The 15,907-nt window shown below is 53.8% G+C and overlaps 3 protein-coding genes across 4 annotated transcripts; 2 read left to right on the plus strand and 1 right to left on the minus strand.

Annotated features, from left to right (window-relative positions):
• The first annotated feature begins 191 nt into the window (after positions 1–191).
• On the plus strand, positions 192–4,852 carry GCAT (glycine C-acetyltransferase). The gene is made up of 9 exons (XM_021553955.2): positions 192–393; positions 478–608; positions 1,206–1,307; positions 1,816–1,962; positions 2,246–2,400; positions 2,918–3,000; positions 3,382–3,553; positions 3,960–4,081; positions 4,483–4,852. The coding sequence occupies exons 1-9, from the start codon at positions 192–194 to the stop codon at positions 4,632–4,634; spliced, it is 1,266 nt and encodes a 421-aa protein (XP_021409630.2). The 3' UTR covers positions 4,635–4,852.
• Positions 4,853–7,533: 2,681 nt separating this feature from the next.
• On the minus strand, positions 7,534–8,268 carry LOC110483826 (noggin). Its single transcript, XM_021554005.3, has one exon. The coding sequence runs from the start codon at positions 8,266–8,268 to the stop codon at positions 7,534–7,536; it is 735 nt and encodes a 244-aa protein (XP_021409680.3).
• Positions 8,269–9,094: 826 nt separating this feature from the next.
• Positions 9,095–12,657, plus strand: GALR3 (galanin receptor 3). 2 transcript variants are annotated; one of them, XM_021554003.3, is made up of 3 exons: positions 9,095–9,515; positions 10,755–11,126; positions 11,706–12,657. In XM_021554003.3, the coding sequence occupies exons 2-3, from the start codon at positions 10,777–10,779 to the stop codon at positions 12,601–12,603; spliced, it is 1,248 nt and encodes a 415-aa protein (XP_021409678.2). In that variant the 5' UTR covers positions 9,095–9,515; positions 10,755–10,776; the 3' UTR covers positions 12,604–12,657. The 2 variants fall into 2 exon arrangements, with proteins under 2 accessions (XP_021409678.2, XP_077639520.1); XM_077783394.1 differs by lacking the exon at positions 9,095–9,515 and adding an exon at positions 10,075–10,135.
• The last annotated feature ends 3,250 nt before the right edge of the window (positions 12,658–15,907 follow it).

Genomic DNA, 15,907 nt, shown 5'->3' on the forward strand with positions numbered 1-15,907 from the left:
AGACGACGCCGAACGCCTCCTGGAGAACGCTCCCAAGCGCTTCGAGCGCTGGACCCGCGGCGGCCGCCCGCCCCGCCCGGCGGGGGCGGTGCCGCGGCGGCCGATGTGCATTGGTCAGCGATGAACCCGTGGTTAATTAGCGGCGATGGGGCGGCGGGCCCGCCCCGGGGCGTGCGGGGCGGAGCGCCGGGATGTGGCGGGCGGCGGCGGTGCGGGCGCTGCGCGGGGCCGGGGCCGGCGCCCCCCGGGCCGCGTCGGGCGCGGCGGCGGCGCAGCTGCGGCGGCGGCTGGAGAGCGAGCTGGAGGATATCCGCGGCGCCGGCACCTGGAAGAGCGAGCGCATCATCACCTCCCGACAGGGTCCCCACCTCCGCTTGGCGGGCGGCGGCGCCGGTGCGTGCGGCGGGGAGGGAAAGGAGAGCTCTCGGTCCCTTCCCTCGGTGCCATGCCCCTGCTTCTTTCTCTCTGTTCCCGCAGGAATCCTCAACTTCTGCGCCAATAACTATCTGGGGCTCTCCAGCCACCCCGAGGTCATCCGTGCCGCTGTGGAGGCCCTGGAGAAGTTCGGCGCTGGGCTCAGCTCCGTCCGCTTTATTTGCGGTACCCAGGTACTGAGCAGCATCCCCTTCCCCGCGGGCCTTTCGCAGGGTGTCCACGCAGACTCCTCTCTCGACACTTCCACTCGGCATGCGTGCACAGTGCTAGCTTACATGTGGCCCGGTGAGAAAAGGAGCCTGCCAGATCCCCACTAGCCAAGCATCTGGAAATACGCCAATTTAAACCATTACAACACCTGAGAGCAAAGAAACTGAACACCCTTCTGAATTCAGAAAATAAATGTCTTTTTCTCTCTCTTTTGGGTCAAAATTACAGTGAACCTGGCTTGAAGTGGCTCCATCAGACCCAGCCCAGTTTATCCCTGTTGGAGCCTTTTTTGAAACCTGCCTGATTAAGTGCAAAGAACAAGAAGAGCTTTCTCTTTGTGCATGGGGTGCTTCGAGTCTCCCTGCTGAGCTTTGGCATCCCAACCCATAATCATACTTTAGGGCTGCATTTGCTGAACATGAGTAACTTCTCCCACGCACATCCCTTTTCTGGATAAAACCTGTTTGTCTCCAGCCCTTTCAAGTCAGCATTTAACAGCAGTGGGCAAGCAAGAACCTGTGCTGCCCCACTGTTGACTCCTGCTCCTCTCTTCTCTTTAGAGCATACACAAGGACCTGGAGGAGAAGATCGCACGTTTCCACCAGCGGGAAGATGCCATTCTCTATGCCAGTTGCTTTGATGCCAACGCTGGTATCTTTGAGGTTCATAAGGCTTCACTTGTGTTGTGCATGGAGAAGGGAGGTGACAGCAATGTGGTTCCCATGCCTTCCAGAGGCTCTGCTGTGAGGTCTATGCACCAGAAAAGATAGCAGTGGCTGGTGGTGAAGGGCCCTGACTTGGGGCCCTTGCACCAGGGAAGCCACGCAGAGGCATTTAACCACCCTCACCTCTGCTCTCTCCAGCCAGCTCCAGCTCTTAGGGAGGGCTCCCATTTCTGCATCCTTAAAGTGTAGGTGAGGGACAGGGGTGATCTCACATGTTAGGAAAGGGGGAAGGAGATTTTGAGCTCAGAAGCCACAAGCAAAAGCCTGGCATAAAGAAGCCAGGGAATAAGATGACTAGTAAGGAAATAGAAAGTTTAGCAGTGCCAGGAGAGATGTGGCAGCTGGAATCAATCACACCCTTGTTCTCTGTACTGAGGGGGGCTGGGAGATCTCGGTGAGCTGGCATCCAGAGCAAAGGATGATCCTTTCTGTTTGGCACTGCCAGGCCCTGCTGACCCCAGAGGATGCAGTGCTGTCAGATGAGCTGAACCATGCTTCCATCATCGATGGCATCCGCCTGTGCAAGGCCAACAAGTACCGCTACAAGCATATGGACATGCAGGACCTGGAGGCCAAGCTGAAGGAAGCGCAGGTATGGAGTTCTGCTCCCACCCCAACACCAGGGCACTTGCTTAGCTGTGCTGCCTGTGCAGTAACCAGTCCTGGAGGGTGAGCTCTGCCCTTTCCCATGCAATAGGCGTGGTTTTTGCCAACAGGCAAAAGGCAAGGTGGCAAAGCAGCTGGTTGTGATGCAAATCCCCTCCATGTCAGTTAGGTACATCCTCTTCATACAGGGGTTTGAGTGTGTGCCTTTGCCAGCCCCTCTCCTCAGGGTGACATCTTCACCCCTGGGGATGGCTTTTTCCCTCCAACAGAAGCATCGCCTGCGGCTGGTGGCCACTGACGGTGCCTTCTCCATGGACGGTGACATCGCGCCCCTGAGGGAAATCTGCCAGCTGGCCCAGAAGTACGATGCCCTGGTCTTCATTGATGAATGCCATGCCACAGGATTCCTGGGACCCAATGGGCGGTAAGTGACTGCCTCAGCCCTGTTTCTTCCTCCTACTCTGACTCATTCTGAAGCAAGGACTAAGCTGCTGATGGCCAGCGTGTTTTTGTGTGGGGACTCCTTGAAGGCTTTGCACCTCACCTTTGGATTGAAAGGAGATACTTCAGCAGTGATCCATCGCCAAGTGACAGCTTCTTCTCAGTGTGTAACAGATGGTTTGACCATCTCATTGGGGCACCACCTCTCCTGGCAGGTGCTTTGTTTGGACTATTAAACTTCTGTGTGGGAAGTTTGAGCACTTTCCCATCTCTAAGGGATGAAGAACACATGTTCTTACTTGGTCCTCTCCCAGCTTAGGCTTTCTGCAGCAGAGGAAGGTCAACACTTGGGTTGAACTATCTCAAGGGGCTATTCCTCCTTTTCTAGAAGGAGGGATGCCAGAGACCTGGCTGGCAGTGCTTTGTTTTCCTTGAGGTATCCAGCAGATTCCCTGGTGTGTGCTGGCACAACTGATAACGTAACATTCCTTTTTCTACAGGGGTACTGATGAGCTCCTGGGAGTGATGGACAAAGTCACCATCATCAATTCTACTCTGGGAAAAGCTCTTGGAGGAGCTGCAGGTGAAGGCATTTTCCTGTCCAGCGTACTGCATGCCCTAAAGAGCTCTACAGCATCAATCTTACATTTCCTTCCTCTGACTAATGATAGAGTAGCAAATGCATATTATCCTTTTCCACTGGTAGCATAAGGCTTGGTTTGTGATTTTGCTGCAGGATTAAGGGAGATCCTGCCATGTGCCTGTTACATTGTCATCTTTCTCATGCATTTGCCTTTGGGGTCAAGGTGGAAACTCTTGGTCAAAAGCATCAGCTATGATTTTTAGACCTGGTTTGTACCTAAATTCCTGCTGCAGGTGCCAGGTTGACTTTATCAAGAAGCCTCACTCTAAACAGGTCACCTTGCTGGGGTGCCTTGTCCAATTCTCTCTCCTCTGTCTGCAGGCGGGTACACAACAGGTCCCAAATCCCTCATCGATTTGCTCCGCCAGCGTTCCCGCCCATACCTCTTCTCCAACAGCCTGCCTCCTGCCGTGGTGGGCTGTGCATCCAAGGCCCTGGACCTGCTCATGGAGAGCAATGCCATTGCACAGTCTATGGCTGCCAAAACCCAACGGTGAGGGGCCATGTTGGTGTGGGAGCAGGGGCAGCTTTGTTAGGAGTGAGTTGTCTGTGATGTATTCGCCCCTCCTTTCCCAGTGATAACTGTGAAGACAGTTTGCAAGTCAGGGCTCAGGGGAGGCTGCAGGATTGCCTGGCTGTGTCAGGCAGATGTGTCACATCTGGATGTTCTGTGAGCTGGGGCACATTGTCCCCTCAAGGATCTGCAGTCTCATTATGCGTGGCAGGACACGGTAGGAGATCACTCTAAGAGGAGAGATCTCTTCCCTGCACAGAAGATGAACAGTGCAGCAAACCTTACCCAGTTCTCAGTGGGCAGGACTCCCAGGGGAAAGAAAGGCAGTGGTCTCCAAGGACAGGGTTGTTGAGGTTTTTACTCATCCTGTTGTTCCCTCCACCAGGTTCAGAAGTAAGATGACGGCAGCTGGCTTCACCATCTCGGGGAAAGACCACCCCATCTGTCCCGTCATGCTGGGGGATGCTCGGCTGGCATCAGTGATGGCAGAGGACATGCTCAACAGAGGTGATCTGGGGAGGGAGCTCAGTATGCAGACACATTCCCTGAGGGATGGGACAGTTGGCGGTGGTGCCACCACAAGCCCTCCTTCAGAAGATGTTCTTGCACAAAATCCAGTACTTCTTCCCCCTCCAGCTGCAAATGTCCTCATGGTCTCCCCCAGATGTTGCTGGCTGCAGCTTCTTTCTCAGTTAGGGAGAGGATTTACATTAATGCTCTTGTCCTGCTAGGCTGGACTCCATCCCCATTGCTGGCCCTTAACCTCATTTCCATGCTTGGGAGCAAATGGCACTTGGAAACCCTGAAGGCTGGAAGTGGTTATTGGGAGGGGAGCCTTTCTGTCACCCAGTACACTCAGCCTGTCTCTGTCCCAGCCAGCTCTGACTCTGTCTGCATTTCCTCCCCAGGCATTTACGTCATTGGCTTCAGCTACCCCGTGGTCCCCAAGGGGAAGGCGCGCATTCGGGTCCAGATCTCAGCCGTGCACAGCGACGAGGACATCGACCGCTGCGTGGAAGCCTTCACCGAGGTGGGACGGAAGCACGGAGCACTGTCTTGAGGGGCCAGAAAACACCTCTTCAGCACCATCTCTGTCCACAACCAAGTGCCTCTGATGGGGAAAAAGGCTTGAACAGCACACTGCCAAAAGCAGGACCGTTCCTCAAGGCATCACAGCCTGTGTCACATGAGTCAGCCAGCTGGCTGTTGCAGCATGCTGGCAGTAGCACTGGTAAACAGCACTTAAGTGTCATTAAAGGTGTCCTGCAGTGCAGCGGATATTTGTCTGCCTCCTATTTCCTCATCCAGGAGCTGCACCCCATCCCCATCCTCTCATGCTGTGACCAGACACTGCTATGACTTCCCCGAAGCCTCAGTCCAGATGGTGAAGCGCTGCAGTTCCTGCTGTCTCCTGCTGATGGAAATAACAGCGTTGCTGATGTTGCCTGCTTCTTCCATGCTCTCCTGTGGGTTCAGCAGCATCACCCTGGCAGATCTGACTGCTGTAATTCCCCCACTGAGGCAGGGGTGTTTCCTACACCTTTTGCAACCTGTGCTACTGGCAGCTGGTTAGGGAAAGAGTATATGGGCCCCCCAAAGCTCTGGTGCTCCTTTGTCTACTTCTCACTCTCAGGTTAGATGTGAGGCTTGCTTGGTCCCCAGCTACCAGGCTTTGCCAATTACTTCAGTGGTCCCAAACCTGCCCTGGGAAAGACATCTTGCCCCAGAGAGGCCATCAGGCAGTGGGCAAGCTGAGGTGGCAGAGGTGGTAGCATACTGAGAGGATCTGCATCTGACTGAGGCTGAGGCCAGGGACAGAGCAGGTGACGGAAACCTTTAACTTTCTCCCGTCTGGAATCTCTGGATTTGTTCCTCCTAGCTGTGCTGTAGTATTTCAGCATTCAAAAAGGCACAAGTGGGACCTGGGCATCTCTTAGGATTGCTTTGTTTGCATCAGTTCTGTTCCAGATCAGAAATTGTGTGTCCTGCCAGCTGCCTGAATGCTGGAGCACTGGGTCGTGTCAGCAGAGACCTGCTCTGAAGTCCTTATGTGTCATTAGGCTGTCAGGGAACACAGGGCAATATGTCTGACCTGAGCCAGAGCAACTGCAGAAGAATACAGCTGTTACTCCAGGACCCGTAGGGCTTTATAAAGCTGCAAAGGACAGGGGAGAAATGTGTCTTGTAGGTTCAATTGGACTGCAGCCAAACCCTTTTAGAACAGCTGGTAGTGTAACTGTGTGCTGATTTTGTTTAATTTTCCATCCCCACAGGCCCTGAGCTCAGCCTGCTGATAAACTATGATATGGAGATCTCTTTCTGTGGCACCAGGCCCTCGCAGTGCTGCAAACCCTTTTCAACAGGCGGTATTTTGGTGTGGAGAAGGCAGGGAGATTGCTCTCAGGCCCCTTGTGTGACCTGGAAGAGATGAAAGTTCAGCAAGATGGGCTCAGGTATAGGGAGGCTTGAGACCCTAAACTGAATCACTGCTGGTTTGAGCCCAATGCATGTGCACCCCTTGCTCCCCCTACCCGCACACCTCCATTGCATACCTGTACCACTCTCCCTCACATTTCTCTCCTGCTCGTCTAGGGACCTAGCCCTGGTCTCCCCCTCTCCCCTGGCCTTCTGCAGGCATCCCTGCTGGTGCCTCCACGCCACTCAGGGCAGACAACCCAAGCAGTTTAACCCTGCTCCGGCTTTCAAGTCCTCCTCATTGGCAGAGCAGCCCTACAGAGGTCTCTCTGCTCAGCTGTAGGTCAGAGCAGCAAGAGCAGCCTCCTTCCTGTGATGCTCACAATTCTTTTTGCATGCACTTGTGGGCTCGCCCTTCTGCTCCTCTTCTCGCCAGACGCACTGACCTCCCTCTCACCTCTGTATCTCTCGGGTGCCTCAGCAGCCAACTCCCTGCACTGCCTGCTTCAAGGCCAAGCTCAGCAGCAGGCTGTGGAGCTGTCTGGGGAACAGACTGTGTAGTTCTGGAATCCCAGGAAGGCAGGAGGGTCAGATGATGGCACACTGGTAATGAATAATGCCATACTTGTTGACTTGGAGGCATCATGTTAATATTGAATTGAGGCACATCCTCCTGCTCTTTGTTGCTTCAAGGCCTTTCAGCCTAGGTCTGATCTACAGCTGTAGGCAGCTTTTATCCCAGAAAGCAGAGGATGTTTTGCTGAGTGGAATGTAGAGTCAGATGCCACTTTTTGAGGATGCAGTTCCCACCCTGGGCTCCCTGACCTGCCCCATACCCTGTATGCTGCTCAGGCAGTCCTGAGTCTGGAGCTGTCACCTTCTGCACTGTGGGATTGGTGGGGGATCCACGTATTTCACCCATTTTACCTCGAAGTAGGGGACTATCCTATCTCATCCCATTTTTATACACACCTAGCCCCAGAAATGCTTCCAGCCCTGGGTTGTGGCCCACCTCCCAGTTCTACTCTCACTAGGCTGCCTTGTTGCAGTCCCAAACTACCTCACTGCCCCGATTCACTCCAGCCCCTCTCCACATTGCTGTTTCCACCCGGAGCAGCAATGACCCACCTCTACCTTTTGCTGGAATTCCCTTGCCCTGGCTCCCTTCCTGCAGCCCCACCCAGGCAGGCAGGGATGCCCCAGCTTGGACTGAGCCAGCTGGGGCTGTTGCAAACGGGGTCAAGTGCCATATTTTTTCCATCCCTCATCCTTTGCTGGAGATAAATGCTGCACAAGGGCCTCCACTGGTGCTAATGCCTCACAGCACTGGTGGGTGAGGGGGGAAGCAGCAGCACCCCCCACCCAGGGGTTTTGGTGAGACAGAGCAACGACCACAGCCATCCCCGCTTCCTTCCTGCAGGTTTATTTCTCTGAGGGATTTCCCCCCAGCTCCGAGGGCGAGTCCAGGCAGCCGTTTGCCTTTTCAGGCCTTTTGGCTGCAAGAACAGGCACCGGGGGTACCTCCGCAGCCCCCCGCCGCCCCCTCAGCGGCAGGAGCACTTGCAGGCGGCCACGACGGGGTAGGGGATGTGCCGCCAGGTGCAGCTCGGGGGCCCGGGGAGCGGCGGGGTCCAGCAGTGCCAGGCCAGCAGCTTGATGCGGGTGAGCTGTGCGGGCCGGCAGCTCATGCCGGGCGGCCAGGAGCAGCCGGGCGGGCCGGTCTCGCACGTGGTGTGGCGCACCCAGCGGGGCCAGAAGACGGGGCCCAGGTCGACCCAGGCGGAGGTGAGGCGGCAGCTGGCCCGCTCCACCAGCCACTGCCGCAGGCGGCGGGCCAGGGCCCCCGGTAGCTCTGGGGGCAGCTCCAGCCCCTCCACCTCTCGCCACAGCTTGCGGTGATACCGCCCGGCGCCCTCCGCCAAGTCCCTGCTCGTGGACTCCAGGTTCTCCTCGAGGATGCTCCCGTTGCGACGGCGGGGCTCCTCGGTCGCCATCCAGAAGGGGTCGAAGGCCGAGCCCAGGAGCCGGCGCAGCCGCCCGGGGCGCAGGTGCCGGGGCTTGGGGGCGTAGCGATAATCCTCGGGGGACAGCGACAGGCTGTAGGGCCGCGCCGGGGCCGAGGGCTGGCCGCGCAGCAGCTGCGCCGTGGGCTCAGCGGTGCCGGACGGCGGCCGCGGCGGCTCCCCAGGCTCCTCCAGAGGCGGCGGTGGGCCTGGGATGCCCGGCGGCGGGAGCAGGCAGAGCAGGAGGAGGAGGCAGCTGCGGTGTGGTCCCTCCATGGCGAGCAGCGCTGTGACAGGCTGTGCCCGGCTGCAGGCTCGTACTCTGCCGCATCCCCTGGGTTATCACCGCGTCCCGAGGCATGGCCTTCCCCTTTTCCCTGGTTACAGCGGCTGATAGGGAGCTGGCGGGGACACCTCGCTCATTCCCACCAGAGGGGCAGGTGGCGGGGAGAAGCCTTATGGTCTCTCCTGTCACTGCGCTAATGGGGATAATTTGGGCTGCTGCGGAGGGGAAGGGGCCAGCGCCTCCTTCTCCATATCCTGCACCGTCATTGGAGGAAGTAGTCGCAACCTTCCCAATGAAGGGAAGCTGGTGGCCTTTGAGTCTTGCTGAGAAAGGATCACCATGCTGCACTCAGTGCAGCTGGAAGTCCTCAGGGCACAGATCCTGCCACCAGGGTGGACATAGCAGCAGGGCTTCGTGGGTCACTTTCCTCTCCTGGCACATCAGCCAGCCCCCATATGTCTCTAGGCAGCTGCGATGGAGCTGGACCTCTGGAGGTCTTGTCCTCCCTCCCATACTGAAGTACTGGTGGAGTACAGATCTGGACTGGATGGAATTCAAAACGTGCCTTCTCCTCCTTCCCTAGGTCAGATGTTGTGGGAGAGGCTCCATCTGCTCAGAGCTACTAACAATTAACTAATAACATCTAGTAACAGCAATTACCTCTCATCCTCCAGAGGGTTTAGGACCCTATATTTGAGGGACAGGGCAGGGATGAGGTTCACAGCTGTGGGATATTTACATTCCCTGGAGGTGTTGGACAACACATCCTGAGCACCCATCATTGAGAAGTGGCTGATGAGGTCCAAGGGACCCTTTCCCCCTCCATCCTTCCTTTTCCATCAGAGAGAAGTGAGCTTTCTCTCTGCCACCCCCTTCTCAGCAGGAGGAGCAGGGAGCAGCTGAGCCTGCAGGAAAGCTGGGCAGAGAGGAGTTAACTCCAAACCCAACCTCAGGGAGAGGGGAAAAAAAAACCAACAGAGAACTATGGATCAGCAGCAAGAGCAGAGGGAGGGAAAAGGGGGAGTCAGAGAGAGAGGAGAGGAGCTCCAGAAGAAGAGAGAGCAGAGCTGGTGGTGGGCAGAGGGAGGCAGCGGAGCACCGGGCAGGAGTGACTGGGATGACAGAGCTGCCCAGATAAACTCTTCTGTGGTCTGCATCCTCCTGCTACCACTGTGTGGGCTGGACTGGAATTCTCCCCCTCAGCGAGTGGCAAAGCTGCAGGCCCTTCCTCAAAAAGGTGAGTACAGCTTCCAAAGCTGAAAGGTGGCCTCAGGCTCCCTGAGCAGAGACACCCTGTTGCATTTTGCATGCCCAGAAGGAGACTGGGCTCCTCTGCTTCAGTGAGGAGATCCCATGGGGCCAGATAGATAAGCTGGATAAGCTGGAGGGTAGCTATCAGTAGGACAGAGGGGACCAAAGACAGAGGGGCAGAGGCAGTCTCTTGGTGTGATGCACAAAGAAGCTGGGAAGCAGAAGTGGCATGAGCTGAGGGATGGGGGAGCATGGAGTGAAGGAGCTTGCATGACCCAAAACCGAGTTAATTGCTTGTCAACAGTAGCTAGATAACAGTGTCTTTCCTTCTCTGTTTTTGCTCAGAGAAGGACAATTTGTTCTAATGATAGCATAACAAGGAGAAGGCTTATTCAGAGATAGACTGTTGGTGTTCCTTGCCTGAGCACAGTGTTACTCAGGGCTGGAGGAAGTTTTGCAGCAAATCGCAATACCTTGAGCTGTGATAATAACAGGCTTCTTCACAGTGATCATCACGTTGTATTTCAGGTGGCTCCAGGGTCTCCTCCCCATCCTCACCTACCTGCCACCATCCAGCCCTTGATTACCTCTCAGCATCAGGAAAAGGTGCATTTAGTTGCCTTTCCTCTGTGGACCATAACTATTGCACAGGTAGCAAGGAGCAGCCAGCTCCTGGGTGAGGGGGTCCCAGCTTAAGGAGTTCCCTTGGGGTGGGAATGTGTTGGGGTGCTGCTGCTGTGGGGTGTGATCCAGGCATCGGGTCCCTGCTGTGGGAGGTGGCACAGCCCTGGGCTGATTGTGCTGGGAGCACTTGCAGGCCATGGGAGCCTCCTACCTCATGGCCCTGTGGCCAAACCCTGTTAAACACTAGCCAGGGTTTAGACTTACCAAAGCAAGCAATGCCAAGGGGTTTAGCAGATTTGGGAATGTAGGAGGAATGGGGTGAGGCCAGATGGCAGGGCAGGAGGGATCCTTCGGAGTGCTGGGAGCACAGAAGATGTTCTGATGGTAATGTGAACCTGGGCAGGAGAAGAGGCTTCAGCTCTGCTCAAGCCAGGTAGATGTGGGCTGATTGACTACAACAGCATTCTTGCCAGTGATGTCACGAGGATCTTGGTGGCATCATCTAATCAGCTGTTTGGGATTGGCATCTCTGGGAGAAACGTGAGTGTCAAAGGCTGGGGTCAGGCACCTTGGAGCCTATTATTCCTTTCTCCCAATGCAGGTCCCTGCAGTGTGACAGGAAGATGCCAGGGGGATTGAACATCTCTTCTGACAGCCCAGAGCTACGAGCAGCAGGGATTATTGTGCCCATCATCTTCTCCCTCATCTTCCTTGTGGGTACTGTGGGAAATGGACTGGTGCTGGCTGTGCTGCTGTGGAATGGCCAAGTCAAGTACTCCACCACCAACCTCTTCATCCTCAACCTGGCTGTGGCTGACCTGTGCTTCATCATCTGCTGTGTCCCTTTCCAGGCCACTATTTACACCCTGGATGGGTGGCTCTTTGGGGCCTTTGCCTGCAAGGCTGTGCATTTCCTGATCTACCTCACCATGTATGCTAGCAGCTTTACCCTGGCTGCCGTCTCTGTTGACAGGTAAGTGTCCCCTTCCCTTTGAGTTCTGCAGCTCAGGGACACTGTGTTTGCCAATCTTGAGCTAAGGGTGGGAGGAAGGTCACTACATACCCAGTAGGGTGTCCTTGTAAGAAGCAGGTCAGGTCTCCCCAGAGGTAGGGCCAGCAGAGCCCGTCTCCCCAGCTTCCCATGCCTTCCCCCTCTACCAAGCCAAGCTCTCAGCCCAATTACCCAGCACTCACTTGGAAAGGAGGGGAGTCCACCATGCATAAGCAAGAACAGCAAAACCCCCAGAGCAGCAACACTACTCAGAAGAAACAGGAGAGTCCTGCCCCTATCCTTCTCTTACCCCTGCAAAAGATAAGTTGCTTGCCCTTCCTAAGCTAGCACAGCAGAGTGTATGATAGAGATCCCAAGCCCACTGTTGGAATGCCCCTGATATTTTTGTGAATTCACTGTAACTCTCACTTCCAAAAAATTTGGGAGGGAAGAGATGGGTGGCTGCATAGGAAGGGGTACACAGATGGTAGCTCCAAAGGGCAGGAGAAATACCTCATCTCACCCATGCTGTGTTTTGCCTCTTCTTCCCCTCCTTGCCAGGTACTTGGCTATTCGCTATCCACTCAAGTCCCGGGATCTCCGCACATCCCGAAATGCGGGAGTGGCCATTGTGGTAATCTGGTCACTGTCACTGCTCTTCGCAGGGCCTTACCTCAGTTACTACCAGATAATCCATTACCATGGCGTGCCCATCTGTGTCCCCATCTGGGAGGACCAGCGCCGAAAGGTTCTGGACATCCTCACGTTTGTATTTGGATACCTGCTGCCTGTGACCGTGGTGAGCCTGGCATACTCTAGGACCATCAAGTTCTTGTGGACTTCTGTAGACCCCATAGAAAGAATCTCAGAGTCTCGGAAAGCCAAACGTAAGGTCACCAAGATGATTGTCACAGTGGCCATCCTGTTCTGCCTCTGCTGGCTGCCCCACCACCTGGTCATCCTCTGCTTCTGGTTTGGCCACTTTCCTTTCAACCGGGCCACTTACGCTTTCCGCCTGGCTTCCCACTGCCTTTCCTACACCAACTCCTGCCTCAACCCCATTGTCTATGCTCTCATCTCCAAGCATTTCCGCAAGCGTTTCAAGCAGGCCTTCACCTGCTTTTTCTTCCAGAACAAGATCAGGAAAAAGAAGAAGAAGAGGGTTGGAAGGAAAGTCCATATGGTCAATGTAGAAAGAGGTTTTCCCAACAGGACAGGAGATTTCTATGGAGGCAACAGTGAGGTGACCCAAGCCCCAGAAGAGAACACCAGGAAGAGGGACCATGAAGGTGCCAATTGTGCCAGAGCATGGACTCAGCAGGTACAAGGTGCCATGGTCTCTGTTCAGAAGGAGCTACTGGAGGAGGAAGTTTTGACAACAGCTGGCCATTCCCTAGATGTGACCCCTCTAAGAGGAACTGTTGGACAAGACCAAGAAGAAGCCCTAGAAAAGGGCTAGAGAGGCAAGAAAGAAGTCTATATTTGCATCACATTTTCTGGCCACATCACAGTGGTTTTGCTTTCCTTCAGGATCATGCCCATGCCTTATCCCCACTGAGATGGTTTCATGTTGGCAGAGAGAGATGAGCTCGTTCATTCAGATCCATTAAACTGAGTTCAAGTCCCTCAGAACTCCTCAAACACCTCCTCCATGATCCTGTAGTTATGTCTGAGACCTGCCATCATCCCAGCTCAATATTCACAGTAAACTTTAAGCAATTGCAACAGCCATCCTTTTCTTTAATTACATATGGTGTTTTATTAGTGCTGTGTGGATCCTGAATATGTAACCCTTAATGTGAGGCAGATCTGCACCTGTAATTTCTTAAAAGAAGGTGAAAATTGGGAAGCTTAGGAAAAAGTGTTTAGGGAAAGCTGTGACACTCTGGGACACCCAGACTTCCACACTGAAGCTGGGAAACAATTACAGGTTATTATGGCACTTGTAGGTGTCCTTAGCCCTGCATGGGCTACAGAATCCTCTGGTATCCTCACCTGTCCCCATGCATGGTGCTGGAAGTTGTGTTTTGGAGTTTTGGCCCCAGCCAGTGCTGTAGGCATTGTACAGTAAGGCTGGGTGACATCAGGCAGCTTGCAGAGCTGTGATGTGCATCAGCAGAACCATGGTCTCTCCTTTATTTTTCTTCTTTTTCTGTTCCCTACTTCTGTTTGCGTAAATCTTTCCTTTTTGCTTTGTCCTGCCCACTCTTAATTCCCAGGTGACATGGTATTTCTAACGCTCACTGAAGCTGTTGTTCAGCTTGCCAGAGCTTAGCTCCAAGGACATTCCTTTTTCTGTGCAGAGGGTAACTGAAGAGGAAGGCCAACACTGCTGGGAATTAGTTTTCTTTTTCCATTCAAGTGCTTGATGTTGCTTTCTGCACTTTGAACCTCCCTTGCCTCTCTCCCTGTTTTTTGATTTCTCCACCTCTCTCCTTTCGTGGTGGCTGCCACTCCTCTACAGCAGATCTCTTTCAGAAATGTGTCCAGTGTGCCTTCCTGGGAACAGTGAGTTCTGCAGCCACCCTTTGCACATGATGCCATGGCTGGTGGCCAGCTCACATGATCTTATAATTTCTTCAGGTGAAGAATCACTCCACAGCCCAAAGGGTTGGAGGGAGAAGGGAACAGCAGTCAGGAACAATGATGTGGTATGGCTGGACACTGCCTAGTCTTGCCTAGAAGCAGCTGAGCTGTTGCTCACCCCTGATCCTGTTCCTCCTTATCCCAGATTGCAAATGGAACTGATCAGATCAGGGCTGACTGCTGCACACTGGGGTGAAGCCTAAATGAAACAGGACAGAGAGGACAGGGAAGATCTTTGGGAGAAGGTGCATTTAGCATGACAAGTGGCTGCAAACCCTGGACCCCTTCACTACATTCTGCCTGGTGCTAAGCCCCAATTTTGGGGAGCACATGAGAAGGAAAGGCAGGTGCTGAGCCTGGGTTGGGAAGGCTCTGGAGCCAGAAGTGAATTCCTGTCTATCCAGTACCAGTTTACATGCTCCAATTGGTTTCTCAGCTCAAAAGCAGAGGTGAAGCAAAGATGTTACATCCTTGATAGAGAGACAGATTTAATTAAAACTGAAGGAGTTTGATTGCTGCTTTCCACTGAGCCTTCTCTCCAGACTGATTGGCATTCTGCAGTCTCTGCTCCCAGCTTCTTGCCTTAATTAATGACTCTTTTCTCTTATTTTCTATCCTACTTTTTATCGCTCAGGCTGACAAGCACATCTTTAACCCTGCAGGGGCTGGTCTGCCACATTGGTAGAGTGCAGCTGTTCCAAGATCTGGAACAGGGTGGATGAAATGGGAGAGGTGTGAGTAGGTCAGAGCTTTGTGTCTAGGGGTAAGCATCAGCTCTTCTCTGTGGAGTAACTTAGTCCTGCCAACTGTGTGCTGATTCTGGTGTCTGGCATCTCCCTGGCATGTGTGACATGAGCCTGACATACTGGGAGGTGCCAGACACAGGTGTCAAGAAGCTCATCCTGCTTATGACCCTGTGCGCAAACCTGGCAGCTCTGGGAAGGGAATTCTGCTTATTTGCTTTTGGGTTTAGCTACTGATCAGCCTTAGGAGGTTGCCAGCTGAGTATTTTAATTCTTCCATGTGCTCTCTTCCCCTCTCAGAGATTTCATTTAAAAATCCCAGAGTAATGCTGTTTTCCATATCTCCTTTATTATATTCCTCATCCAAACTTGCTGATTCCTCCATGTAGTCACCCCACGGGCCCTGGCCTGCCCAGAGCTGCTCCCCCAGGATGGCCAGGCACAATGCATGAAGAAGGCATCTTTTTTTAAGTATCTTTCTGTGATGGAAGAGACTTTTGCTCACAGAGTGAGCAAAGGAAGTGGATGAAAGGGTGAGAAATTTGTCAAAGACGCTACATGTGGCTTCCTTAGTAGCACAGATAATTGCTGTGCTGGATTTGAAGTCTGCTGGAAAGGCAAAGGTGGAGGAAGCAAATGAGTTTAGCTGTTGGAGATTAATTATTTCAGCTGCCGAAGAGCTGAACAAATTCTTGGTTTTCACATACATTGCAGTGTGTGTGCTTTGCACTCAATTGTGTGGGTGAAATAGCTGCTCCAGAGAAAGGTCATTTGCTTAGTAACATCAATGCAGCTTTGCTTGGGAGGCCTTGTCAGAATTGTTGCTTCTGCTATGGCTCCTCTGTGAGACACAAGCAGGCTCTCAGGGCAGATCCTCAGTCTGGCTGGTTTTGGTTGCATGTCACAGTACAGCAGCAGCCTCAGAGCCAGGGAGGTTGCTGCTGGGTTCAATAGCTGGGAATTCTGCAGATCATATGCTCTGAATTAGGTAGGCAAATAGAGTGTATTTGGAGGTCAGATAGTGGTAAGAGAGAACCAAAGCCTGAAGTCCCAGTTGATACCATGGCCCTGAGAACAAGGCCCAGGAAGGCATCTGGGGGGTGCATTTGAAGGTGTAGCACAAAGGAAATGAGGAGTTTGGACTGATTCTAATGGCAAAATAAATAGCAGAGGGAAACCTGTGCTGTTGTTTCCATTCTCCATTACTGCAGCAGACACCTCTGGGAGATGCAGAAAACTGCTACCAGCCTCACGGGTTGTACAGGGAAATCTGTGGCACAGGGTGCAAGGACAGAGAAAAGCTCCTGGGAGAAGCTGAAGCCTCTATGCCAGAAGAAGAAAGAAAACCAGGCAGTGCCAGTCTACAGCTCTCAGCACAGTGGGAAGCTATGTTTTCTCTTTCTCTGGAACAGCTTCTTCCCTGCCCAGCACCTA

Source organism: Lonchura striata, chromosome 5 (assembly GCF_046129695.1).
Source record: "Lonchura striata isolate bLonStr1 chromosome 5, bLonStr1.mat, whole genome shotgun sequence".
NCBI classification, from domain to species: Eukaryota; Metazoa; Chordata; class Aves; order Passeriformes; family Estrildidae; genus Lonchura; species Lonchura striata.